Below are 27,059 nucleotides of genomic sequence, written 5' to 3' on the forward strand. Positions count from 1 at the left end.
GTGGACAATTCTGTGATACATGTCCATACCAAGAACGGCTTGGCCGAAATCTTTTAAAACGTAAATAGCTGATTGATAGACCATAACTTATGAGGTCAAAACTCCCATTCACAGTTTGGGCCACACGAAATTTACATGCACCTAAGTTAATACGCATCAGGCCATTTAGTGAGCATAGATATCCCCTATCACAATTATTAACGGGTCAAGAGCCAGACATACCCCATCATAAGACATTTGGATGTGATGTCTATGTACTAATGGCTCCACCACAGAGAACTAAGATGGGACCTCAAAAGGAGGATGGGAATATATGTTGGATATGATTCTCCCACAATAATAAAGTACTTTGAGCCAACTATGGGTGATTATATTTGAGGCCAGGTACACAGATTATTTTAAGACCAGGAAGAGAAAAAATAATAAACCTGGTAAAAGAAATAGAATGGAATCAACCATCAATGTCTTGGCAAGATCCTCGGACTAAAGAATGTGAAATAGACGTCCAAAGATTATACATTTACAAAGCTAGCTGATCAAATGCCAGACACATTTGTTGACCCAAAAAAGAATGACTAAATCATATATAAACCAGCTTGTAAAGCACCAACGAATTTGATGTCCAAGAAGAGACACAGTCAAGTTGCTACAAAGTCTAGACAACATATGAAACGTGGTAGACCAATAGGTTTCAAAAGATAAGAATCCTCGGAAACAAAAGAAAGGTGCAGAGAATGATAATCAAAATCCAAATCCGAGGTTACTAAGGAAACCATCCCAGACATGGAGATAAGGCCGGCCGTCTCTAAGGTACATGTACCAAAAAATGTAGCTTGGGACGCCAAGCTGTAAAGTATTAAAGGTCCTGATAATAATGAATCTCAATCGATTATATCATGTCTGGAACATAATGAAACCAATAAGGAATGTCGACATAAGATGATTTATTTGCATACAAGGTAACACTTGAATTTATGAATATAAGCGAGGATCATGAACCCACGTCAATATAAGAGTGCGCACTCGTAGAACAGATTGAATTGAATGGAAACGTGGGGTTAAATAGTTTAAGGAAGAAATGCGTATTTTGCCATATGATTAAGACGCCATATGATGTTAAAACCAGTGGATATAAATGGGTCTTGTGAGGAATAGAAATCGTGAGATATAAAGCTGATGTTGCATAAGGATTCTCACAAAGACCAGTAATAGATTATGAGGAGACATACTCCCATGTGGTGGATGCAACTACTTTTAGATTTCTCATAAGTCTGGCTATATAAGAGAGAAAATTAAACTTGCAGCAAGTTGATGTAGTGACTGCATATTTATATGGTCCACTGGATAATGAAAGTACTAGAGGGTATTGAGCTGAAAGTACATCAAGTTCTCGAGAACAATATTGATAATCATCAAAGTATATGATTTGAATATCCTAGGAACCTCTGGATACAATTTCCCAAACAGTTGAATATCTCAAGAAAGAGTTTGAGATGAAAGATCTTGGAAAACAAAGTTTTGTTTGGGATTACAGCTTGAGTACATTAACAATGAAATCCTTGTGCATCAAATAGTATATACATAAAAGGGTACTCAAGAGATTTAATATAGACCAGTCTCACCCATTATCTAGTACATGGGCATGAGATTACTTGTTTTGGACACTGATCCATTAAGTCCAAAGGTGGACGATAAAGAAGTCCATTTAGTCCTGAGATGGACGGTGCAGAAGTCTTGTTTTAGACACTGATCTAATTGGTCCATAAGAAGGACGATGAAAAAGCCTTTGATTTTAGTTTATTTTATACTAACCAGCCCAAAGAGGGGTTATTTGGTTTTGTTGATTTGTTTTCAGATAGGTTATGTTTTACAAATGGTGGTACACGCATATCAGAGCAACATCATCCAAGATTTCGTGTGTGTGTATTTGAGGTCGATGACTCAATATGTTCGATCAGATTGTGGCATGGCCGATGGTAAAGAAGAACAAACTATCATGTTTGAGGACGAATCATATTCTGCCCAAGATCTTCATCACCCACAGATTGCAGAAAATTGGAGAGGTCCAAAGGACCTTAAGTAATGTCCAAATCAAGAGAAATAATGTGTGTTGTAATCTTTTTCCTTCACTATGGTTTTGTCCAAATAGGGTTTTCCTGGTAAGGATAATGAGGCAACATTAAAGCACATTACAAACTCTAAATGATTATGAACCAGATTGTGGATGTCTCATAACCAAGAGATTATGATTTGTAATCTTTTCATTTATCTATGACGGTGTAATCTCCTATATAAAGAACCTCTTTGTTACGAATAAAGATAGACTTTTCCATTACTTTTATAATACTTTGTTTTATTTTCATAAAATGCTAAAATTCACATTTTATCTCAAAATATCTCCGGAGTCATCAAACATATCAACCTATATTGCATGCTAATCCCTTATATTATTATTCCTATTTTATAGTTAGATGTTGCTTGATAAGGTTGATATAATTCAGAGTATTCCTTTTTATTACAATAATAGATAGCAATAGTCAAAAATGTAATCTAATTTGAAAGGTAGATAGATTTCAACAGTTACGTGACATACCTATTTAAGATTTTGTTACATTGAGCAATCGGGTTAAAGCCAGTGATTTATTTGAAGTGTGGTATAGATGGAATGTTTGGTTAATTGTTTAGATTAAATTTAGCTGGTTTGATTTAGGTGTTAAATATGGTTTAGGCCAGTGGTAATTCCTTATAAATATTTTGGAAAAGTCAAAGGTATTTCTTATTTTTACTCCAATTTTAATAGTTTAAGATATATTTGATTGCCTCAAAAAAACAAATATTTTCATTCCAGTTGCATGGACAAACACTGACCTTCTGTTACATGTAATTCATGTCCCTTCCGTATTCATATTCTAGAGTTCGTAGCAGTGGCGGAACTACTTGTTAGCATGTGGGTCAATTGACCCATGTGAGTTTATGAATAAAAAAAATTTACATGTATATTTCTTTGGAAATCTGGGAAAATAATGTAAAATTTAGTAAATTAACCCCTATGATATATGGTAATTATGAATTTGACCCTCTTGACAAATTTTCCTAGCTCCGCCACCGGTTCTTAGGCTATCGGGATAAACTTAGGTTAGAATTTCATTTGCTAGGAGCTAAACATCACGTTTGGTGTACTTCGGTCATCACTCCTTGTAAAAGATTTCAATAAATACATATACATCAAAAAGTTATTTTTTGAGAGAACAAATGTTTTGGAATTTCCTTACATCGCCATAAAACGAATATTATGATGCGGCAATTAAAAGAAAAAGTGTTTCAGAAAAAAAAAGAGTAGTTAATCGAAAATGTTCAAAAGAAAAGTAGTTAACCGAAGTAAACCGACGTAGAACTAGAAATCGAAAAAGCAGAGGAAATAAGGGTTTTGCGCCTGAACCCTAAACCCTGATTTCTTGATTTCTTGAAATCATCGACGACCACGCTTCAATCTCTTTGCTTGCGCTACGTAGTAAGTTCCCATTACCTTTTGACATGTATTCACTGATAGTCCATGGAAGAAGGTCCCTGGATCTACACAAGTGGCGTAACTTAAGAGTTTCAGTGCAAAATGCATTTTCTTTTTCCAGTTCCTTCTCTTCTTATGCCGCTAGTGCTAGAGATGGTCGAAAAGAGCAGGTTTTCACTTTTTGTTACCTCGTTGATTCGTTGGGTTTAACCGCAACACTCGCAGAATCAATCTCAAAGAAAGCCAGCTTCAGGGACAAGGGCAATCCAGATTCTGTCCTGAGGCTTTTGAGAAGTTACGGGTTCACAGACTCTCAGATCTCTAGCATCGTAACGAACTATCCACGGTTGCTTCTGCTGGATGCTGAGAAATGTCTTGGTCCTAAGCTTCAGGTGATCAAGTCAATGGAAGGAGCTTCAAGCTCTGGTCAGCTCATCGAGACTATCTCAAAAGTTCCTAAACTCTTGGGAATGAAAGGGGACAAAACTATAACCAGATACTATGATATTGTCAAAGAGACCATGGAATCTGGTAAGAGTTCCAAGTTCGAGAAGCTATGTCACTCACTGCCTCGTGGTATGCAGCAGAACAAAATCAGGAACGTATCTGTTCTGAGAGAACTTGGAGTGCCTCAGAGGTTGTTAAGCCCTTTGCTCGTCTCGGACCACAAACTCGTCTGCGGAGATGGAAAATTCAAAGAAACCCTCAAGAAGGTTATTGACATGGGTTATGATCCGACAAGCTCACAGTTTGTTCAAGCTCTGGGGGCTGTTCGATGGTTGAGCGACAAAGAGATACAAGAGAAAGTCAATGTCTACGAGAAGTTAGGCTTTTCTGTAAAAGATGTATGGGAAATGTTCCTGAAGTATCCTATCTCTCTTAGATTCTCGGAGGACAATGTAACTCAGACGTTTAAAATCCTGAAGACTTGTGGACTAGTAGAAGAAGAGATCCTCTCAGTGTTCAAGAAGTTTCCACAATGCATTGGTTATTCAAGGCTGAAGATATACAACTTCCTTAAAACTTGTTTTGGCCTTGGATTTAACATTAATCAGTTTGCGATGATGGTCAAGCGCTTCCCTCCATGTCTCAACATGTCTGCAGAGAGGGTGAAGAAAAGGACCAAGTTTCTGGTGAAGAAGAAGAATAAGCTTATGCTGAGGAAGATGAAATGGTCACTAAACGCTGTGGCTTCGTTTCCTCAGGTGCTTGGAGTTAGCATGGAGAAGAGGATTGTACCTAGGTGTAACGTTATGAAAGCACTCATGTTGAAAGGGTTGCTCGGAGACAGAGATAGCATACTACCTGATAAGGAATCTGTCTTGTTATGTACTGATGAGGAGTTTTTAGACAGGTATGTGAGGAATCATGATGACAAGGAGCTTGTGGCTGAGTTAATGTCTATCTTCACCAGAGATTCTGCTTCATAGATAGTTAAGGCTTGTGTCAAGGAGTGAAGTGTGTTTCTCTGACCTGGATTTTCGCTTTATAAGTTCATGGATATGATTCTAAAAACAGTTTAAGCTATCATATTATTTAACTGAATAATGTAATGCCTTTGGTTTTTGTTTCATTACCATCTACCAAAGTAATCAAACACATGTTTGATCCATATCTTTTAGAGGTATATCTTGCAAGTAGCAAGAGTCTCTCTTACTTTTGTTAACAAAATTTTCTAAGATTGCTTCTACAGTCTACTAGATGCTGAGAAATATCTTGTCCCCAAGCTTAATTCTCAGCAGTCTAAAGGAGCTTCAGCCCCTGAGCTCAGTGAGATTGTTTTGAAAGTTCCTAAAATCTTGAGGAAGGAAGGGGACAAAACTATCAGCAGATAATAGTTCCAAGTTAGAAAAGTCGTTAAAAGGTTATGCTTTGGGGCAGAAGATCTATGGGAATGTTCAAGAAGTGGCCTTCCTTTATGGACTAATCAAAGAGGAGATCCTCTAAGTATTCAAGAATTTTCCGCAATGCATTGGTGATTCAGAGCATAACTCCATAGAAACATTTCCAGAACTAGGATTCAGTAGAGATGATTTTCAAGCGCTATCCTCAGTGCACAGGATATTCTGCATTTGGTGAAGAACAAGAGAGATTTGTGGTGGAGAAAACGAAATGGCCACTAAGGTTGTGGTTTCAAACCCTGCATTACTTTGATACAGTTTGGAGAAGAGAACTATCCTAAGGTGTAAACTAATCAAACCTCTCATAGTGTCATGTCCAAAACTCCCTTCAATTGGGTCTTTTTTGGTATGTACCAATGTGATGTTCGTAGCAATATTTTTAAGATAGTCGCAAATCTTACTACATAGAGAATGCTTTTCCAATGATAGCTTCTTTTCTGTCAATAACATATTGGGCAAATCTCATAAACAACGAATGTTTAGATTTTGCCACAAAATAACATTTGAATGAGAAAAATCTCAATACTAAATTACCATACATCTTAAATCCTAAATCTAGTCTCTCTCACTGAATATTAATCTCTGGTCAGTAAACCCTAAACCCAAATATATAAATATTGGTTGTAGATATTTTTTAAATAAAACATGTGATTTAATGGGATGTTGGATTGCTAGAGAATTATGTGGTCTCTGAAGACATACTTCTCATAAGAAGTTTAGCCATAAGCTCTACTCATAGACGTGACACTTTCTGTTGGAATTACACGAAGAATGATCTGTACACGGTTAAATCAGGATACTGGGCAGCTCGTAATTTATTGCAACGTGAGGAAGAGAAAGAGATATTAGAACCCAATATAACCAAGCTCCAGGCCTTTGCTTGGGAGATAAAAGCTCCACAGAAAATTCGCCATCTTATATGGCAATTGATAACATGTCATGTGGCAGTAACAAAAATCTTGATAAGACGTAACATGAGATGCGATAACTACTGTCTAAGATGTGGGGAACCAGAAGAATCTGTTACTCATGCAATATTTGAGTGTCCGCCTGCTCTACAAGTTTGTGCCTTATCTTCAACGCCAACGAGTTCAGATATTTTCCCTGTCTCAAGTTTCTATGCTAATATGGATTACCTCTTCTGGAGGAAGAACAGCATTGTCGGGCCAGAATTAGATATGGATCCATACCCCTGGATAATCTGGTATATCTGGAAGGCTAGGAATGATAAACTCTTTAGGGGCATAGACAAAGACCCTATGGAATTAGTTCGCTATGCAGAGAGTGAGTGATACCACTCAAATTACCCTAAAGAGTGATTTATACTCTCTCAAATAAGAGGTTCAGTTGCAGTATTTAGGGATCGAATCCACAAGGAGCTAGGGAACCTATTAAATCTAGTCGAATTATTAATTCTAAGTGTTTGTTGTTTTATGGTTTAAAAGTAAATAGCAATCCTAATTGAGCAAGTCTATTTCTCGACTAACAAGATGATTGGGGGTGTAACTTATTGGAAGATATTAGATGCATGGTTTCTATTAAGGTATTGGAGATTATAATCCTATAGATGCCTAACAGTTGCATGCATGATATATTAGAGCTCAACTCCTTAATCACAGTGATCAGCGATGGCAATGTTTCACTGGTTAACTAACTAGATCTTGGATCTCAACTGTCGTCTTTTGATCGCAAGAAAGTATCGACCGATGATCCTATAGGGATATCGATCGATACACATTTCGCAATATCGATCGATTGTCAGAAGATAATATCTATCGATGCTTCTAGCTAAGCCCTAGGCGCAAGTTGATAATGCTCACTAGTCTCCTAGATCAGCGGTTAGCATCTCTCTAGCAGTCCTAGCATGACAGATTAGATTAAGGACATGATGGTCAAGGATGCTTGACTCATGCTAATTCCTAGGTTCATGTTCTAGTTAGCAAGGCTAAAACAAGCATTAATGAACAATCAATCAATGAATATCACAACTTAGCAAATCTATAGTTGGGGCTAATCCCTCTAACCTATTTGAACCCTGAATCTAACAAGTGAACTACTCAGACATAGCTAAGCAATTCATGACACAAAATATAGATAAAAACTGCATAGAATAGAATGGATGAATCAATAGAGTTCCAATCACAAATCTCTCTATGATTTTCTCTCCTAAAACTCTCTGCTGAAAATAAGAATACAATGGTGGCCAAAAGCTCTCTTGCCTCCTAATGCTTAGGCAAGTATATAACTATTAGGTTAAAAACTCGTCAGGGGTAATCTTGTAATTTGGTGAAGCCTTGGGTTTAAAGTCGGCTGGAACCAAGTCGCACATCTCGCGTCTCGACATTGATCGATGGTACATGATGTACATCGATCGATCATAATCTTCAATCGTCGAGGCTTCTCTTCTGTATCGATCGACGGCACTGGATGTGCGTCGAACGATTGCTTCTTCTTCGTATCGACCTCTAATGGTCAGCTCGGATAAAATCTATTTTAAGCGTCTAAAGGCTCCATAATCATCACTTTACTCCAAGATACTCTTGAACCTGAAAACATACCTAATATGATAGAATATATAATATATAGATAGTAAAATACTTATATACCATGGATGAAAATGGGTCAAATCCATGGTATATCAACTCCCCCAGACTTACCCTTTTGCTTGTCCTCAAGCAAAACAAACAGACAGTCTCTCTGAAAGAGGTTTGAAAACAGCAGGGACTTATAGATTTAAAACACAGAAATCATCACCTCTACAATTTCGCAAACCACATCTAAAAAGTCCTAATCACAAAAGCACATTATGCATTATCCTAGCTTAGCAACCAAATTCAACTAGTCTACAACTCAGCAAATCCTGTCTGACATTCTCCTCTACTAACCTCATTTCTTAGCATAAATATAAAAGTGAATGCTTTACCTTGGGAGTATCGATCACAGGATGCAAGGATTTCCAGACAAGTATCTGGAACTGCAGGTAAAAGTTAGTTACTAAATTCTCTCTCTCTAATTTCTCTCTTGAGTCAAAGTCTGCTTATATTGCAAGATCAGTGACCAAGATTGGACAGGCTTCCATGAATCAAGAATTAATGGTGGTTGCCACCAAGCCCTGTTCACTTCTTTTTGACCTATATCCAAGAATTCTTTGTGAAGCGAGCTTTGAAGATTGCCGTCTCCAAGTCCCGTTCGAACTCTTTTATTGGAATCTTTATGAATCAAGCCTTAATGGTTTTACCACCAAGTCCTGTTCAGATTCCTCCTAACTAAATCCTAAGTCCTAATTAAGTAATAAATTTCAGATAAACTAACTAACTACTCTAGGGTCGAAATAGAGAGAGGAAATGTGATAAATGAATCTACACAAGGCGTTACCTTCTAGACTTGTCTGAAGAATCCGATCCCATGTATACAAAGCCCCAAGACAAGCGATTATGTCAGGTTTAGTAGTGGAGGTCAGCTTTGGTTCCTTCAAACAATCAAGGCAAGTGTGTATAGTTGACAGGTTGATCCACTTTAGCATCTTTAGTACTATCTTCAATCAGTAAATCTAGAATGATGCTAAAGTGTGGTTAGACATTCAAGTATAAATCAATAATAAGATCATAGTCCCTTTCACATAGCTAAGAATAATTTATTAAAAATATTTTTATAAGAATCATAATAAATTATATCAGTAAACCTCCCCCTAGACTTAAATTACACTGTCCCAGTGTAACACAGTCGGAGTTATGGTGGAAACTAAATCATAAGTACTCAATGTAACAAGTTAGGAAGATAAACCTGACCGGAGTGGGAATCGATCGATGTGCATCGGTATGCATCGATCGTCGTATGTGATTGTAGGTCGATCGATGTCGACGTCTCATCCACAGTCGATATGGTGATCATCCTACTGGGTCTTGCAATAAATCTGAAAGAATGAAAACGAAAATAAACACTAGTAATCAAGAAAACCAATTAAAATTACCTAATAGTGGGTTGCCTCCCACTCAGCGCTTTGTTATAGTCATTTAGCTTGACTGTGGAGGTGTGTGGCTAGTTGGTAGAAAGACAGCTACTTGTTGGGAAACAAGCATCCACCTCATCTCTGCACATTCTGGACCAAGCTGCAATGAAACTTCTTGTGGCCTCATCATTTCTGGTCCATCTCTCATCCATCTTATGTATTGCATTTGAGATGTTCTGTAGCCTTTCTTGGGTGTTTTCAATGCTGAACTGATGCCATCCTATCTTGTCGTAGGTGTATGCTGATAGCTCGTTCAGTTCCTCATGCATTGACTCCATTTTGTTTTGTAGCAGCTGCTCGGCGTCTGGTGTAGACGTGGTTTCGATCGATGCGACAAAGTGTTTATCGGTCGATGCAGATATCTTGTGTTGAGATGCGAATTGCCTCTGAATGGCTTTGACTTCCTTCTGTAACCACTCTGCATGGCTATCCAATCCACTGAGTCTGACGTCGAATGGAAAGTAGATGTCATCACACCACTTCTCAAACCGGTCCTCCATGGTGTCTATAGCTGTGTAAAGCTTTGATGTGATCTGATCAACTTCTGCTGCTGTGTAGGGAAGATGTTCTATAGGTTTCTTGACGTCGAGCGATGCCCTGCGGAACCTATCGATCGATGTTGAACATTCTTCCTGAAAATCATGTTAATCATTAAGTGTGCCAATGTCCCTCTGGACATTCATCATCTATGTAGACAAGGTGTCCAAGTATCGCATGATAGGTGAGGTGAAACGGTTGTGCATATCCTCGTATGTTTGTAACCTATCTTCCATGGCTGCGAACTTGCTGTCAATCGATGTGATGGTGCAGATATCGATCGATGTGGTTGGTTGTTGGTCCTTCTTGCGAATGGTGTCCAAATCTTGCTGTAGCAGATCAATTCTCGTGCTTAACCAGTCCACGTTGTTGTTGAGAGGGTTGTATACGTCGTTAATCTTCGTGTTGATGTATGCGATCTCCCATTCATCCTTCTTCTCTGCCAAACTTTCCGGTCCTGCAGGAATCTGGGATGTATGTGGCTTGACGTCGATCGATGTTGCTTTGTTGGCGTCGATCGATGGTGATGTTGTAACTTCTTTCTCAAGAATGTTCTGCATACTCTCAATCTCTGTCCTCATCTTTGCCATACTTCTGAAAAGCTCATTGTAACCTCTGTCCAAAGGTTGATAAGTGTCATCTACCAATGTCTTGAGTTCATCTCCTAGTTTTTTCGGAGCTCCACAAATACCAGACACCATCTCATTAATCTCATCCTTGGTGTAGATCTCTGGTGCCAGTTTTGTAGGAGTGAAAGAAGTGGCATGTTCTGACATATGTGACTCTCCTCAAATAGGGATGCTCTCTCCAGAATTTTTCTGATGTTGTCCTTGGTAACATGGATCATCTCACCAGCTACGCTCCTTGCATATCCAGACTCATCTCTGTAGACACCATATTCGTCCTTCTGTTCCCATCTGAACTTTCTTGCTCCATAGATGTCATAAGCGCGACGTCCACATTCGTAATGTCTGTCGATCGATGGTGAAGGTGCCCTGTCGAACGATGTAAGAGCATCCTTGTCGATCGATGTTTGGCCTACTGGTTGGCATGATTGGTACGAACCAATTTCTATTGTGTCGGCCCTTGGATGTTCGTCTGGAACAGCTCGAATGTTGTCTGGAATGCTGCGTTGCTGCATAAACAAGTTGTCTGGTCCATTGGCCAACTGAAGAATATCTGCTATGTCCTCTCTGGATACTTGTAGAATTCTCCCATCCATAGCTGTGGCATGGCCATCTGGGTCCCTGAAAATACCAAATTCATCAGGAGTTAGAAAACCGTAATCAATACTCATATTCTTCTTAGTAAATAAAGAAAGTTTAGGTTTAGAATGAGAATCGATCGATGTTGATACTGGAGTATCGATCGATGGTAGACCTTTGTCTGCTGAATTAAGGTTTTTGGATCGAATGCTCTTCCTTGATGTTCCTTCTGATTTGTTTGTGGGAGCATTCATCTTTTCTGCTATGGTGTCGTGAGAAGTTATCTAGGGTGCAACACTCTTATATAGGTATTGGTAAACCTACTTGGAATTGGAATATTCCCTTTTTCCTTTTCAAAGGCGGCGGCTTTAATATTGATCGATGTACCTGGTGTGGTATCGATCGATGCATAAGATCGTTTTGCTGGATGAGGGTGGGTATCGACCGATGCTGAGTAGACTCTGTCGATCGATGGTGGAGAGGTGTTGTTGAAGGAATGTCTTGAATATCTTTCATCCTGCATAGCAATCTCCATAGCTCTTTCCTTCCAGTAATCCTCATCATACTCCTCAGTACGATCCTCATTGGAAGAAGGAATTACAGTCTCTACTGCAAAACTTTCATGGAATCCACTGTCTGCCCAACTGCCTATGGAATAGTCATCACGTCCTTTTTTGTTGGGTTGTTGAAAGGCAAAGTCTGGATAAAACTGATTTGGTAATGTGAAGTGGTCTATCGGATGCTTCTCGTCGAGCGACGTGGGATAGTGTTCATCGGTCGTCGGTGACTCATTGGAATCGATCGATGATGCAGTGTGAGTGTCGATTGATTCCGAGTACTCTGCTTCGTACTCTCCTCCACAACCAAGATCATTTCTAAGCTCCACGAGGTTGACCTGTTGTCTCACAACTCGAACAAGGTCATAGTGGACGTCTAGATTTATCAGTGTCAGACACAATCTGCTGGTGTTCATGTCACATACAGCTCCTACTGTAGCCAGGAAAGCTCTTCCAAGCAGAAGTGAAGAGTTCCAGTTAAGCTTGCTGTCCAGGACATGAAAATCTACTGGGGCAAGGGCATTACCAATCTGCACCTCAAGGTCTCTTATGATGCCTCCTGAGCTACTTTCTGAAAGGTCCATGAAGGTGAAAGATTCTGATGAAGGCTATATTTTCAGACCCAGCTGGTCTGCCATAACCTTAGGTAGTATGCTGACTGATTCTTCTGTGTCACAAAGTGCATGGAGAAATTCAATACCCTTCACCACACATGGTATAGTGAACTTCCCAGGATCACTCTTCTTCTTCAGTGTGATCCTTAGTTTCATCCTTTCCCTGACATGATGAAACATTCTCCTAATGTCCTCCTCAGTCTCCTTAGTCTCTCTGAAGAACATCCACAACCGGTGTGTGTAATAAACTTCATCAAAAGGTTTTTCCACTGGGATTCTGAGGACTCTGTTAGTGAAACCATCCATCTCCTTCTCATTAGCTTCCCTCTTTAGGTTCTTAGGAATCTTTTCCTTTTTTTTCCTTAACCTTCTTCCTTCAGTTGCCTCATCAACTTTCATAGGCTCTGGTGTAGTGTCTGAAGGGTTGCTTGTAGGTTCTGGTGGGTTTGCTAAAGGTTTAGGTGGTGGTCTGAGTGCGTTGATTTGGTCACTATCAATAGATGGTAATCGCACTCGGTAGGTGAGAGGTGCTCGTCGATCGATGGGAGGTGAGGGAGGTCGATCGATATCAGTCTCTCTCTGTCGGTCGACTGCTGGCTCATGCCGTCGATCGATTTTGACGTAGAAAGGGGAGGGTGGGTGAGGATGTTTTTCTACGAATTCCTCATGAGTCATAATCCGAACTGCACTACACTCCGCAGTCGATTTAGCAGATGACGTCGATCGATGGTTAGAGTAATCCGTCGATGGATCTTCGTCATGGTCTGTCGAGCGATGTGCATCCATTGACATCGGTCGACACAAAAGTGATCCGCCGAAACTCATGGAGCTTTCAACTTCGAAGTCTCCTTCTCCAAACTTCTCATGCTTCACCACTTGCCAGAAATCATCATCTATGATGGCATTTATGTGGTGTTTTGCTTTCTCAACTCCTGCCTCTCTAGCCAAGGCTTCTTGCCTTTTTACAGTGTCTCCAGTCTGAACCACTTGCATTTCAAGCTTCCTCACCTCAGTCACTAAGGTCTCAATTCTCGTGTTCAGACTGCTGTAGGCGGAATCTATCTTCCCATTGAAGTCCACAGTGAGTTGTTGATGTCCTTTAAGAACTCTGTCAGGCATTGCTTCAATCTTGCTTTCCTGAGTATGTGGTGGTGGATTCTGGTAAAATGAGTTTCCATAGCCTCTGCTGTTGTAGCTGAAAGGTTTCTGGAACTGTGAACTCTGGTTACTCCTCTGATCATTGCCATAGAAGTTTCTGTTTCCACCCTGGTTTCCAGACCTCTGAAATCCAGTACCTCTAATGTAGTTCACATCTTCTTCTCCTTCCATGTCTACAGCTACTTCTCCTTCGCTGAGCAGACCTGCTTCCTAAGAAGCTCATGAACCACATCTAACTTTGCTCTAACTTCGTCCATCTGCTCTGTCCCTAGGGATGCAACAGACTTCTTCCTCTAAAAGTCAGTGTTCTTGGTGCTGCAGTTGTTTGCTAGATTTTCTATCAGTCTCAAAGCTTCCACCGGATTCCTGGTGTTGAAGTTTCCCTCGCTAGCTGTATCAAGAGCCATCTGATACCTCAAGGCGATACCTCTGAAGAAAGTGCTCAGCAGTTGCACTTCGTTGAATCCGTGGTGTGGACAGTCTCGCTGGAAGAACTTGAATCTGATCCACGCATCTTTGAAAGACTCTCCAGTCTCCTGCGCGAATGTAGTAATTTTGCTCCTCAAGTCTTCAGCGCGTGCCTCATCGAAGAAGTTTCGCAAGAAAGCATTCTTGATGTCGGCCCAGGATGTTAGAGATCCTGTGGGTAACTGCTTAAGCCAGTGCATCGCTTCTCCAGTCAGAGAATACTTGAAGAGATTGCACAATAGGTAGTCCTCGGGGACTCCATCCATACGAATAGCAGCGATAAGATCCTCGAACCTCTCTAGATGGTCCATAGGATGCTCGTGCGGTAACCCAGAGTAGGGTATCTGCGACACGAGTGTGTAGTAGTGAGGCTTCAGCTCAAAATTCTGCTTCTGAATCTTTGGAAGTCGAATAGCTGATCTGTTGGCGTAGTACTCATCTGGACAATTGTAGTCAGCCAGTGCCCTTGGTCGACCAGCCTCTTCTACAGGTTGAGCAGCTCCTGTAGCATCAGTATCAGGGATTACATTCCCCTGAGCGTCTAGTTTCTGACATGTTGCATTACGCAGATGACCATCCTTGTCATACAGGTTTCCATTCTCGTCCTATCTGAGAATAACAATCGCAACCATGTTTCGCGACTGATGATCGATGGATGTACACGGTGTAGTATCGATCGATGTCGAACGATGAAGATCGGTCCACGATGAAGGTCGGGTGTCGGTCGACGGTTAGGTGTGAGAATCGGTCAACGTGAAATCTGCTGCGTCGAGCGATGTGGAACATTGGTCTTTGCGGATCGTTCGTTCCAAGTGAGCAGGATCTTCTAAGAATAGCAGGTGTTTGTCCTTGTTGTTTCTGGTACTGCTGGGCATGCACCTGAAAAGACAAAAAAAATTTTTGTGTCAGAATGGGGGTAGAGAAAAGAATAAGAATTAATAATACTAAATCTAATGGCGATCAACTAACTTTTACCTGCCGTTGCCGGGGATCGACGAAGATGTAATGTTATCGAGCGACGTGGAGACCGAAGAATAGACTGACACGGAGCTCCCGACATCGATCGATGCGAACTCTATAGCGTCGATCGATACCCTTATTGTCGACTAATTCTAAACGACATATATCGATCGATGTCTCACATACTTCATCGATTGATATCACAATATATCGACAACACTATCTCACTTCTACTCTCTTTTCTGTTTGTTTTCAGATGAGCTCAGACGAATATGCAGATAGACGTGAGAGGAGGACGAACAGGAGATATGACGAAGCTATCACATCCATACAGCACCGCAACCCTTGGCTCCGTGACGATAAAACACCCATCGACACATTCGAGGAGTTCGCTGACCCGAAGAAAGCGGTCAACAGCAAGGAGTTAATCAACCGCGTGCTCAAGGACGAGTGAGACGATTACGACAGCTTGTTCTACAACGCTTGGCTTGGCGTCTCTATCGAGCCCACACGGTTCATCGACGCATACATCTTACGGAAGCTCCGGATCGAGACGGACATCAGGGAGATGATCACGCAGCTCGGACTTGGTACCATGGCCACTCGCGCATACGATCTCCACTTCGACTTGGTCAGACAGTTTATGGCCACAGTCGAGCTTACCTACTGCACCTCGAAGGCCAGCGTAGCAGGAGATGATACACTGGCCTTCTTCGCCAGGGGAATTCGATACAGGATCTCCATCCCCGAGCTCTGCCGCATCTACGGTTTCGATGAGGCTGCAGCTGCGAGGAAGATTACACCCGTCTTAGGCCTCAATGGATTCTGGGAGATAATCGCCATGGGAGCATGGGACTCCAACTCCGCTACGCAGACAGACATCCGTCACCCCACCCTCCGGTACTTTCTACGGGCTCTTGCAAACACATTGGTTTGCAAGATGGAGCCCAACAAGGTCCGGATATAGGAGCTTACACTACTCTTCTGTGGAGTAAACGGCTTGGTGAACCTGACTCATCTCGATGAGATCGATGACGTGGTGACTCCAAACCTCGGAGCCATTTTTGCTCCGCACTTGGTGGACCTGAAGAAGAAGCCCTTCATGGGCAAAGGCAGGAAGAAGGAGACGGTTGGGAGTTTTCTGACACCGATCTTTGAGTATCTAGGCATCCGCCTAGACCCGAGCACAGCCGACCGCTCCCACCGCTTCTTGGATGAGCAACATCTGCTGAACTCAGGTTGGCTCAAGGAGGAACTTCTCTGGATTTTTAGGATCGGGAACCAGCACCGTCTACTGCAGATGCCGAACAGGATGATCACAGACTTCGATGACCAGGTCGATAGGCTCCGGTTCATACCTGATCCCCAGCTCCTCCGCGATCTTCTGGCCATCCCGCACAGCCCTTCCGCGATCTTCTGGCCATCCCGCGCAGTCTGAACCACTTGCGTTTCAAGCTTCCTCATCTCAGTCCCTAAAGTCTCAATTCTCGTGTTCAGACTGTTGTAGGCAGAATCTATCTTCCCATTGAAGTCCACAGTGAGTTGTTGCTGTCCTTCCAGAACTCTGTCAAGCATTGCTTCAATCTTGCTTTCCTGAGTCTGTGGTGGTGGATTCTGGTAAAATGAGTTTCCATAGCCTCTACTGTTGTTGCTGAAAGGTTTCTGGAACTGTGAACTCTGGTTACTCCTCTGACCATTGCCATAGAAGTTTCTGTTTCCACCCTGGTTTACAGACCTCTGAAATCCAATACCTCCAATGTAGTTCACATCTTCTTCTCCTTCCATGTCTACAGCTACTTCTCCTTCGCTGATCAGACCTGCTTCCTAAGAAGCTCATGAACCACATCTAACTTTGCTCTAACTTCGTCCATCTGCTCTGTCCCTAGGGATGCAACAGACTTCTTCCTCTAAAAGTCAGTGTTCTTAGTGCTGCTGTTGTTTGCTAGATTTTGTATTAGTCTCAAAGCTTCCACCGGATTCCTGGTGTTGAAGTTTCCCTCGCTAGCAGTATAAAGAGCCATCTGATACCTCAAGGCGATACCTCTGAAGAAAGTGCTCAGCAGTTGCACTTCGTTGAATCCATGGTGTCGACAGTCTCGCTGGAAGAACTTGAATCTGATCCACGCATCTTTGAAAGACTCTCCAGTCTCCTGCGCGAATGTAGCAATTTTGCTCCTCAAGTCTTCAGCGCGTGCCTCATCGAAGAAGTTTCGCAAGAAAGCATTCTTGATGTCGGTCCAGGATGTTAGAGATCCTGTGGGTAACTGCTTAAGCAAGTGCATCACTTCTCCAGTCAGAGAATACTTGAAGAGCTTGCACAATAGGTAGTCCTCGGGGACTCCATCCATACGAATAGCAGCGATAAGATCCTCGAACCTCTCTAGATGGTCCATAGGATGTTCGTGCGGTAACCCAGAGTAGGGTATCTGCGACACGAGTGTGTAGTACTGAGGCTTCAGCTCGAAAATCTGCTTCTGAATCTCTGGAAGTTGAATAGCTGATTTGTTGGCGTAAAACTCATCTGGACGATTGCAGTCAGCTAGTGCCCTTGGTCGAGCAACCTCTTCTACAGGTTGAGCAGCTCCTGTAGCATCAGTATCAGGGATTACATTCCCCTGAGCGTCAAGTTTCTGACCTGTTGCATTACGCAGATGACCATCCTGGTCATACAGGTTTCCATTCTCGTCCTGTCTGAGAATAACAATCGCAACCATGTTTCGCGACTGATGATCGATCGATGTAAGCGGTGTAGTATCGATCGATGTCGAACGATGTAGAACGGTGGATAATGAAGGTCGGGTGTCAGTCGACGGTTGGGTGTGAGAATCGGTCGACGCGAAAGCTGCTGCGTCGAGCGATGTGGAACTTTGGTCTTTGCGGATCGTTCGTTCCAAGTGAGCAGGATCTTCTGAGAATAGCAGGTGTTTGTCCTTGTTGCTTCTGGTACTGCTGGGTATGCACCTGAAAAAACAAGAAAAAAATTTTGTGTCAGAATGGGGGTAGAGAAGAGAATAAGAATTAATAACACTAAATCTAATGGCGATCAAAGCTCCCCGGCAACGACGCCAAATTTGATACCACTCAGATCCCCGGCAAATTTGATATCACTCAAATTACCCTAAGGAGTGAATTACTCTCTCAAATAAGAGGTTCAGATGCAGTACTTAGGGATCGAATCCACAAGGACTCTAGGATTACTCAACAGATGTAAGATTAGAAATAAAGATAGACTAAGAGGTTTGTTTGTTTAAAAGCAGTAAATGATGAATCGAACAAGGCAATTGTTCGGCTTTTTAAGTTGAAGTTGTTTTAAGGATGGGAAAACAACTAGACTTAGGCAAATTTTCAGGTATGAATGCATGCAACTTAGTTTAGACTAAAGGGTTTGACAGTTTTTGAACTCAAACAATGGTAAAACCCAGATAGGTTTTCTTTACTAGATCTCGGATCTCAACTGTCGTCTTTTGACCTCGAGAAAGAGTCGACCGATGTGACGTGATGCACATCGTTCGAGACACCTTTCAAACAATCGATAGACACAATGATAGTCGCGTCGATCGACGGTTCTTCTAGCAAGCCTTGCGAGAGGGTTTGAAGCTGTTCTCTAACTTTCTAGACCAACTCTCGTTGTTATCTAGTCAGCTAGATCATGCCGGCTATTTCAGGTATTGAGGGTAACAGTTGGTTATCTCAATTAATCCTAAGACCTAAAATGAGGGTGATCAATCCTAATTTTAGCATTAAGCTTAACAAGCATGAAAGAACAATCAAAACACCTTTTCAACAGTCTTATTAGCAGCACATACTTTCAACCTTTATGAGAAACCTAAATCTAACAATTGGGTTTACTCAGACATATTCATGAGAGACAAAGTCATGATGGTTTGAATAGAACTCAAATGAAATATTGAACACAGAAAAGAAAAGTAATAGAAATAAAGGAGTTCAAGATCTTCTCTATTATGCAGTCTCAGATCTCTCTCTCCATTCCTAAGCTCTTCTAATGGTACCCAAAATGCTTCTTCTCCCCAAACTAGGTCTTTAGGCCAGTCTGCCTCTAAAATGATACGAAACCCTCGTACATATAGCCTCACAGGCGGCTAGGGGCTCAGGTTGTAATTAATAAACTTTATGGAAATGAAGTCTTCTAATTTCCTGATTAATCCTTGAGTGATCCAATATCGATCGATGACGCTCAATGGTTGTCGATCGATTTTAATTGGCTCTGGTCGATCGATATTGCTCTTCAAGCGTCGATCGACTCTCTACGCGTAAAAGTACTCCAAAGTGTCCCAAAAGCATCATTTCCTTCTATCAAGTAGCTGAACCTGTAATTGCTTTGAAAAGATTCTAAAACATAATAAATATATCTTAAAACACTTATATACCATGACTAAAAATGGGTGAAATCCATGGTATATCAACTCCCCCAGACTTATCCTTTTGCTTGTCCTCAAGCAAAACAAACGGACAGTCTCTCTGAAAGAGGGTTGGAAATAGCAGGGACTCACATATTAAAACATAGAAGTCATCACCTCTACAATATCGCATTCCACATCTAAAAGGTCCTAATCACAAAAGCACATTATCCAATATCCTAGCTTAGCAACCAAATTCATCTAGCTGACAACTTAGCAAATCTTATCTGACATTCCCCTCTACCAACCTCATTTCTTAGCATAACTAAAAATGCAGGCTTTACCTTGGGAGTATCGATCACAGGATGCAAATCTGGATCTGCAGGTAAAAGTTAGTTCCTATCTTTTCTCTCTACTAATTTCTCTCTTTAGTCAAAGTCTGCTTATATTGCAAGATCATTGACCAAGATTGGACAGGCTTCCATGAATCAAGCCTTAATGGTGGTTGCCACCGAGTCCTGTTCATTTCTTTTTGACCTATATTCAAGAATTCATATGAATTGAGCCTTGAAGATTGACGCCACCAAGTCCCCTTCGAATTCTTTTTATTTGAATCCTTATGAAACAAGCTTTAATGGTTGTAGCCACTAACTCCTGTTCGGATTCTACCTAACTAGTCACCTATTGTATATATATATATATATATATATATATATATATATATATATATATATATATTTATTTATTTTTATTTTTTTTAGAAAATAAATATCTCTACCTATAAATCTAGTGTCGAAATAGAGAGAGAAAATGTGATAAATCTACACAAGGATTTACCTTCCAAACTTGTTTGAAGAATCCGATCCCGTGTATACCAAGCCCCAAGACAAGCAGTTGTGTCAGGTTTAGTGTTGGAGGTTAGCTTTGGTTCTTTCAAACAAGCTAGGCAAGTGTGTATAGTTGACAGGTTGATCCACTTTAGCATCTTTAGTACTATCTGCAATCAGTAAATCTAGAAAGGTGCTAAAAAAGTGGTTAGACATTCAAGTAAAAATCATAAGTTCATAGTCCCCTTCTTGACTTAATAAGATTATTTTTGAAAATATTTTTGACAAAACTCAAGAAGATGGTGTTAGTACAACCGCCCCCAGAATTAAATTACACCATCTCGGTGTAAAGTGTCCAAAGGTGGTGATAAGCAAAGTTAGATGTTTGAGATATTAGAGCAACGTGTCGTACCTCTCTGTCCCGCACATCGATCGATACCATCCTCTCCATGTCGATCGATGGCGAGGAACAGAAAATTCTGCGTCATGTCTGGAATCTAACTCATATGGTCAGTCAGTGTAGTTAGCTCTGTTTGACACTCCAAACATAAGAAATAAGTAAACAGTCTCAAACATAAAGCATAGATATGTCTAAAATATAAATCCTACAAGTTCGAAAAATAGAAAAACAAGTTCATAAGGGAAAGATATAGAAATGGGAGGACTAGTAGGTGGCCTCGCTGGACTCGTCGTCGCTCCCAGACGAAGGATCCCTGCGCTGCCTAGAAGGTCCTCCTGCTGCTGGTGAGTGAGCTCTGATGGTCCTCCTGCTTGTGCAAGATACTCTAGCCTAGATGGCACGAAGAGCATCCACAACTATCCTCTGAAAGTCTCCCTGATCGCGCATAGGGATGTCTGGTATGATCGGGAAATCAGGAAGAGGTGCCTCCGGTGGTCCCAGCGTAGCTCTGGCTCGACGCACTTCGGAAGGTCTGCGCAGGATGGCCAGAAGATCGCGGAGGAGCTGGGGATCAGGTATGAACCGGAGCCTATCGACCTGGTCATCGAAGTCTGTGATCATCCTGTTCGGCATCTGCAGTAGGCGGTGCTAGTTCCCGATCCTAAAAATCCAGAGAAGTTCCTCCTTGAGCCAACCTGAGTTCAGCAGATGTTGCTCATCCAAGAAGCGGTGGGAGCGGTCGGCTGTGCTCGGGTCTAGGCGGATGCCTAGATACTCAAAGATAGGTGTCAGAAAACTCCCAACCGTCTCCTTCTTCCTGCCTTTGCCCGTGAAGGGCTTCTTCTTCAGGTCCACCAAGTGCGGAGCAAAAATGGCTCCGAGGTTTGGAGTCACCACGTCGTCGATCTCATCGAGATGAGTCAGGTTCACCAAACCGTTTACTCCACAGAAGAGTAGTGTAAGCTCCTGTATCCGGACCTTGTTGGGCTCCATCTTGCAAACCAATGTGTTTGCAAGAGCCCGTAGAAAGTACCGGAGGGTGGGGTGACGGATGTCTGTCTGCGTAGCGTAGTTGGAGTCCCATGCTCCCGTGCCGATTATCTCCCAGAATCCGTTGAGGCCTAGGACGGGTGGAATCTTCCTCGCAGCTGCAGCCTCATCGAAACCGTAGATGCGCCAGAGCTCGGGGATGGAGATACTGTATCGAATTCCCCTGGCGAAGAAGGCCAGTGTATCATCTCCTGCTACCCTGGCCTTCGAGGTGCTGTAGGTGAGCTCGACTGTGGCCATAAACTGTCTGACCAAATCGACGTGGAGATCGTATGTGCGAGTGGCCATGGTACCAAGTCCGAGCTGTGTGATCATCTCCCTGATGTCTGTCTCGATCCGGAGCTTCCGTAAGATGTATGGGTCGATGAACCGTGTGGGTCCGATAGAGACGCCAAGCCAAGCGTTGTAGAACAAGCTCTGGTAGTCGTCCCACTCGTCCTTGAGCACGCGGTTGATTAACTCCTTGCTGTTGACCGCTTTCTTCGGGTCAGCGAACTCCTCGAATGTGTCGATGGGTGTTTTATCGTCACGAAGCCAAGGGTCGCGGTGCTGTATGGATGTGATAGCTTTGTCATATCTCCTCTTCGTCCTCCTCTCAGGTCTATCTGCATATTCGTCTAAGCTCATCTGAAAACAAACAGAAAAGAGAGTAGAAGTGAGATAGTGTTGTCGATATATTGTGATATCAATCGATGAAGTATGTGAGACATCGATCGATATATGTCGTTTAGAATTAGTCGACAATAAGGGTATCGATCGACGCTATAGAGTTCACATCGATCGATGTCGGGAGCTCCGTGTCAGTCGATTCTTCGGTCTCCACGTCGCTCGATAACATTACATCTTCGTCGATCCCCGGCAACGGCATGTAAAAGTTAGTTGATCGCCATTAGATTTAGTGTTATTAATTCTTATTCTTTTCTCTACCCCCATTCTGACACAAAATTTTTTCTTGTCTTTTCAGGTGCATGCCCAGCAGTACCAGAAACAACAAGGACAAACACCTGCTATTCTCAGAAGATCCTGCTCACTTGGAACGAACGATCCGCAAAGACCAATGTTCCACATCACTCGACGCAGCAGCTTTCACGTCGACCGATTCTCACACCTAACCGTCGACCGACACCCGACCTTCATCGTGGACCGATCTTCATCGTTCGACATCGATCGATACTACACCGTGTACATCGATCGATCATCAGTCGCGAAACATGGTTGCGATTGTTATTCTCAGATAGGAAGAGAATGGAAACCTGTATGACAAGGATGGTCATCTGCGTAATGCAACATGTCAGAAACTAGACACTCAGGAGAATGTAATCCCTGATACTGATGCTACAGGAGCTGCTCAACCTGTAGAAGAGGCTGCTCGACCAAGGGCACTGGCTGACTACAATCGTCCAGATGAGTACTACGCCAACAGATCAGCTATTCGACTTCCAGAGATCCAGAAGCAGAATTTCGAGCTGAAGCCTCACTACTACACACTCGTGTCGCAGATACCCTACTCTGGGTTACCGCACGAGCATCCTATGGACCATATAGAGAGGTTCGAGGATCTTATCGCTGGTATTCGTATGGATGGAGTCCCCGAGGACTACCTATTGTGCAAGCTCTTCAAGTATTCTCTGACTGGAGAAGCGATGCACCGGTTTAAGCAGTTACCCACAGGATCGCTAACATCCTGGGCCGACATCAAGAATGCTTTCTTGCGAAACTTCTTCGATGAGGCACGCGCTGAAGACTTGAGGAGCAAAATTGCTACATTCGCGCAGGAGACTGGAGAGTCTTTCAAAGATGCGTGGATCAGATTCAAGTTCTTCCAGCGAGACTGTCCACACCACGGATTCAACGAAGTGCAACTGCTGAGCACTTTCTTCAGAGGTATCGCCTTGAGGTATCAGATGGCTCTTGATACAGCTAGCGAGGGAAACTTCAACACCAGGAATCTGGTGGAAGCTTTGAGACTGATAGAAAATCTAGCAAACAACTGCAGCACCAAGAACACTGACTTTTAGAGGAAGAAGTCTGTTGCATCCCTAGGGACAAAGCAGATGGACGAAGTTAGAGCAAAGTTAGATGTGGTTCATGAGCTTCTTAGGAAGCAGGTCTGCTCAGCGAAGGAGAAGTAGCTGTAGACATGGAAGGAGAAGAAGATGTGAACTACATTGGAGGTACTGGATTTCAGAGGTCTGGAAACCAGGGTGGAAACAGAAACTTCTATGGCAATGGTCAGAGGAGTAACCAGAGTTCACAGTTCCAGAAACCTTTCAGAAACAATAGTAGAGGCTATGGAAACTCATTTTACCAGAATCCACCACCACAGACTCAGGAAATCAAGATTGAAGCAATGCTTGACAGAGTTCTGGAAGGACAGCAACAACTCACTGTGGACTTCAATGGGAAGATAGATTCCGCCTACAACAGTCTGAACACGAGAATTGAGACCTTAGGGACTCAGGTGAGGAAGCTTGAAACGCAAGTGGTTCAGACTAGAGACACTGTAAAAAGGAAAGAAGCCTTGGCTAGAGAAGCAGGAGTTGAGAAAGCAAAACACCACGCAAATGCCATCATAGATGATGATTTCTGGCAAGGGTGAAGCATGAGAAGCTTGAAGAAGGAGACTTCGAAGTTCAAAGCTCCATGAGTTTCGGCGGATCACTTTGGTGTCGACCGATGTCAATGGATGCACATCGCTCGACAGACAATGACGAAGATCGATCGACGGATTACTCTAACCATCGATCGACGTCATCTGCTAAATCGAATGCGGAGTTTAGTGCAGTTCGGATCATGACTCATGAGGAATTCGCAGAAAAACATCCTCACCCACCCTCCCCTCTCTACGTCAAAATTGATCGACGGCATGAGACAGCAGTCGACCGACAGAGAGAGACTGATATCGATCGACCTCCCTCACCTCCCATCGATTGACGGGCACCTCTCACCTACTGAGTGCGATTACCATCTATTGATAGTGACCGAATCAACGCACTTAGACCACCACCTAAACATTTAGCAAACCCACCAGAACATACAACCAACCCTTTAGACACTACACCAGAGGCTATGAAAGTTGATGAGGCAACTGAAGGAAGAAGGTTAAGGAAAAGAAAGGAGAAGATTTCTAAGAACCTTAAGAGGGAAGCTAATGAGAAGAAGATGGATGGTTTCACTAAGAGAGTCCTCAGAATCCCAGTGGAGAAACATTTTGATGAAGTTTATTACACACACCGGTTGTGGATGTTCTTCAGAGAAACTAAGGAGACTGAGGAGGACATTAGGAGAATGTTTCATCATGTCAGGGAAAGGATGAAACTAAGGATCACACTGAAGAAGAAGAGTGATCCTGGGAAGTTCACTATACCATGTGTGGTGAAGGGTATTGAATTTCTCCATGCACTTTGTGACACAGGAGCATCAGTCAGCATACTACCTAAGGTTATGGCAGACCAGCTGGGTCTGAAAATAGAGCCTTCATCAAAATCTTTCAGCTTCGTGGACCTTTCAGAAAGAAGCTCAGGAGGCGTCATAAGAGACATTGAGGTACAGATTGGTAATGCCCTTGTCCCAGTAGATTTTCCTGTCTTGGACATCAAGCTTAACTAGAACTCTTCACTTCTGCTTGGAAGAGCTTTCCTGGCTACAGTAGGAGCTGTATGTGACATGAACACCAGCAGATTGTGTCTGACACTGATAAATCCAGACGTCCACTATGACCTAGTTCGAGTTGTGAGACAACAGGTCAACCTCGTGGAGCTTAGAAATGATCTTGGCTACATTGCAGCATGCCATTGTGGAGGAGAGTACGAAGCAGAGTACTCGGAATCAATCGACACTCACACTGCATCATCGATCGATTCCAATGAGTCACCGACGACCGATGAACACTATCCCACGTCGCTCGACGAGAAGCATCCGGTAGACCACTTCACATTACCAAATCAGTTTTATCCAGACTTTGCCTTTCAACAACCCAACAAAAAAGGACGTGATGACTATTCCATAGGCAGTTGGGCAGACAGTGGATTCCATGAAAGTTTTGCAGTAGAGACTGTAATTCCTTCTTCCAATGAGGATCGTACTGAGGAGTATGATGAGGATTACTGGAAGGAAAGAGCTATGGAGATTGCTATGCAGGATGAAAGTTATTCAAGACATTCCTTCAACAACACCTCTCCACCATCGATCGACAGAGTCTACTCAGCATCGGTCGATACCCACCCTCATCCAGCAAAACGATCTTATGCATCGATCGATACCACACCAGGTACATCGATCAATATTAAAGCCGCCGCCTTTGAAAAGGAAAAAGGGAATATTCCAATTCCAAGTAGGTTTACCAATACCTATATAAGAGTGTTGCACCCTAGATAACTTCTCACGACACCATAGCAGAAAATATGAATGCTCCCACAAACAAATCAGAAGGAACATCAAGGAAGAGCATTCAATCCAAAAACCCTAATTCAGCAGACAAACGTCTACCATCGATCGATACTCCAGTATCAACATCGATCGATTCTCATTCTAAACCTAAACTTTCTTTATTTACTAAGAAGAATATGAGTATTGATTACGATTTTCTAACTCCTGATGAATTTGGTATTTTAGGGACCCAGATGGCCATGCAAGAGCTATGGATGGGAGAATTCTACAAGTATCCAGAGAGGACATAGCAGATATTCTTCAGTTGACCAATGGACTAGACAACTTGTTTATGCAGCAACGCAGCATTCCAGACAACATCCCAGCTGTTCCAGACGAACATCGAAGGGCCGACACAACAGAAATTGGTTCACGACAATCGTGCCAACCAGTAGGCCAAACATCGATCGACAGGGCACTTTCACCATCGATCGAAAGACGTTACGAATGTGGACATCGCGCTTATGACATCTATGGAGCCAGAAAGTTCAGATGGGAACAGAAGGACGAATATGGTGTCTACAGAGATGAGTCTGGATATGCAAGGAGCGTAGCTGGTGAGATGATCCCTGTTACCAAGGACAACATCAGAAAAATTCTGGAGAGAGCATCCCTATTTGAGGAGAGTCACATATGTCTTCCAGAACATGCCACTTCTTTCACACCTACAAAATTGGCACCAGAGATCTACACCAAGGATGAGATTAATGAGATGGTGACTCGTATTTGTGGAGCTCAAGAAAAACTAGGAGATGAACTCAAGACTTTGGTAGATGACACTTATCAACCTTTGGACAGAGGTTACAATGAGCTTTTCATAAGTATGGCACAGATGAGGACAGAGATTGAGAGTATGCAGCACATTCTTGAGAAAGAAGCTACGACATAACCATCGATCGACACCAACAAAGCAACATCGATCGACGTCAAGCCACAAACATCCCAGATTCCTGCAGGACCGGAAAGTTTGGCAGAGAAGAAGGATGAATGGGAGATCGCATACATCAACACGAAGATTAACGACGTATACAACCCTCTCAACAACAACGTGGACTGGTTAAGCACGAGAATTGATCTGC

General features: G+C 42.5%; 1 protein-coding gene and 2 non-coding genes across 3 annotated transcripts; 2 read left to right on the forward strand and 1 right to left on the reverse strand.

The window, feature by feature from the left end:
- Positions 1 to 2,703: 2,703 nt before the first annotated feature.
- LOC106395215 lies at positions 2,704 to 5,122 on the forward strand. The gene has a single exon (XM_013835726.3). It carries the CDS (start codon positions 3,535 to 3,537, stop codon positions 4,936 to 4,938), a length of 1,404 nt encoding a protein of 467 aa, XP_013691180.2. The 5' UTR covers positions 2,704 to 3,534; the 3' UTR covers positions 4,939 to 5,122.
- Positions 5,123 to 13,951: 8,829 nt separating this feature from the next.
- On the forward strand, positions 13,952 to 14,059 carry LOC125586738. The gene has a single exon (XR_007323273.1). It is a non-coding gene; the product is annotated as a small nucleolar RNA R71 (small nucleolar RNA).
- Positions 14,060 to 23,293: 9,234 nt separating this feature from the next.
- LOC125586744 lies at positions 23,294 to 23,401 on the reverse strand. The gene has a single exon (XR_007323279.1). It is a non-coding gene; the product is annotated as a small nucleolar RNA R71 (small nucleolar RNA).
- Positions 23,402 to 27,059: the final 3,658 nt, after the last annotated feature.

The sequence above is a fragment of the Brassica napus genome, chromosome C4, assembly GCF_020379485.1.
Source record: "Brassica napus cultivar Da-Ae chromosome C4, Da-Ae, whole genome shotgun sequence".
NCBI classification, from domain to species: Eukaryota; Viridiplantae; Streptophyta; class Magnoliopsida; order Brassicales; family Brassicaceae; genus Brassica; species Brassica napus.

Excerpts from the sequence above, each read along its gene's own strand:
- LOC106395215 (XM_013835726.3), top strand. The coding sequence starts at position 3,535 with ATGTATTCACTGATAGTCCATGGAAGAAGGTCCCTGGATCTACACAAG.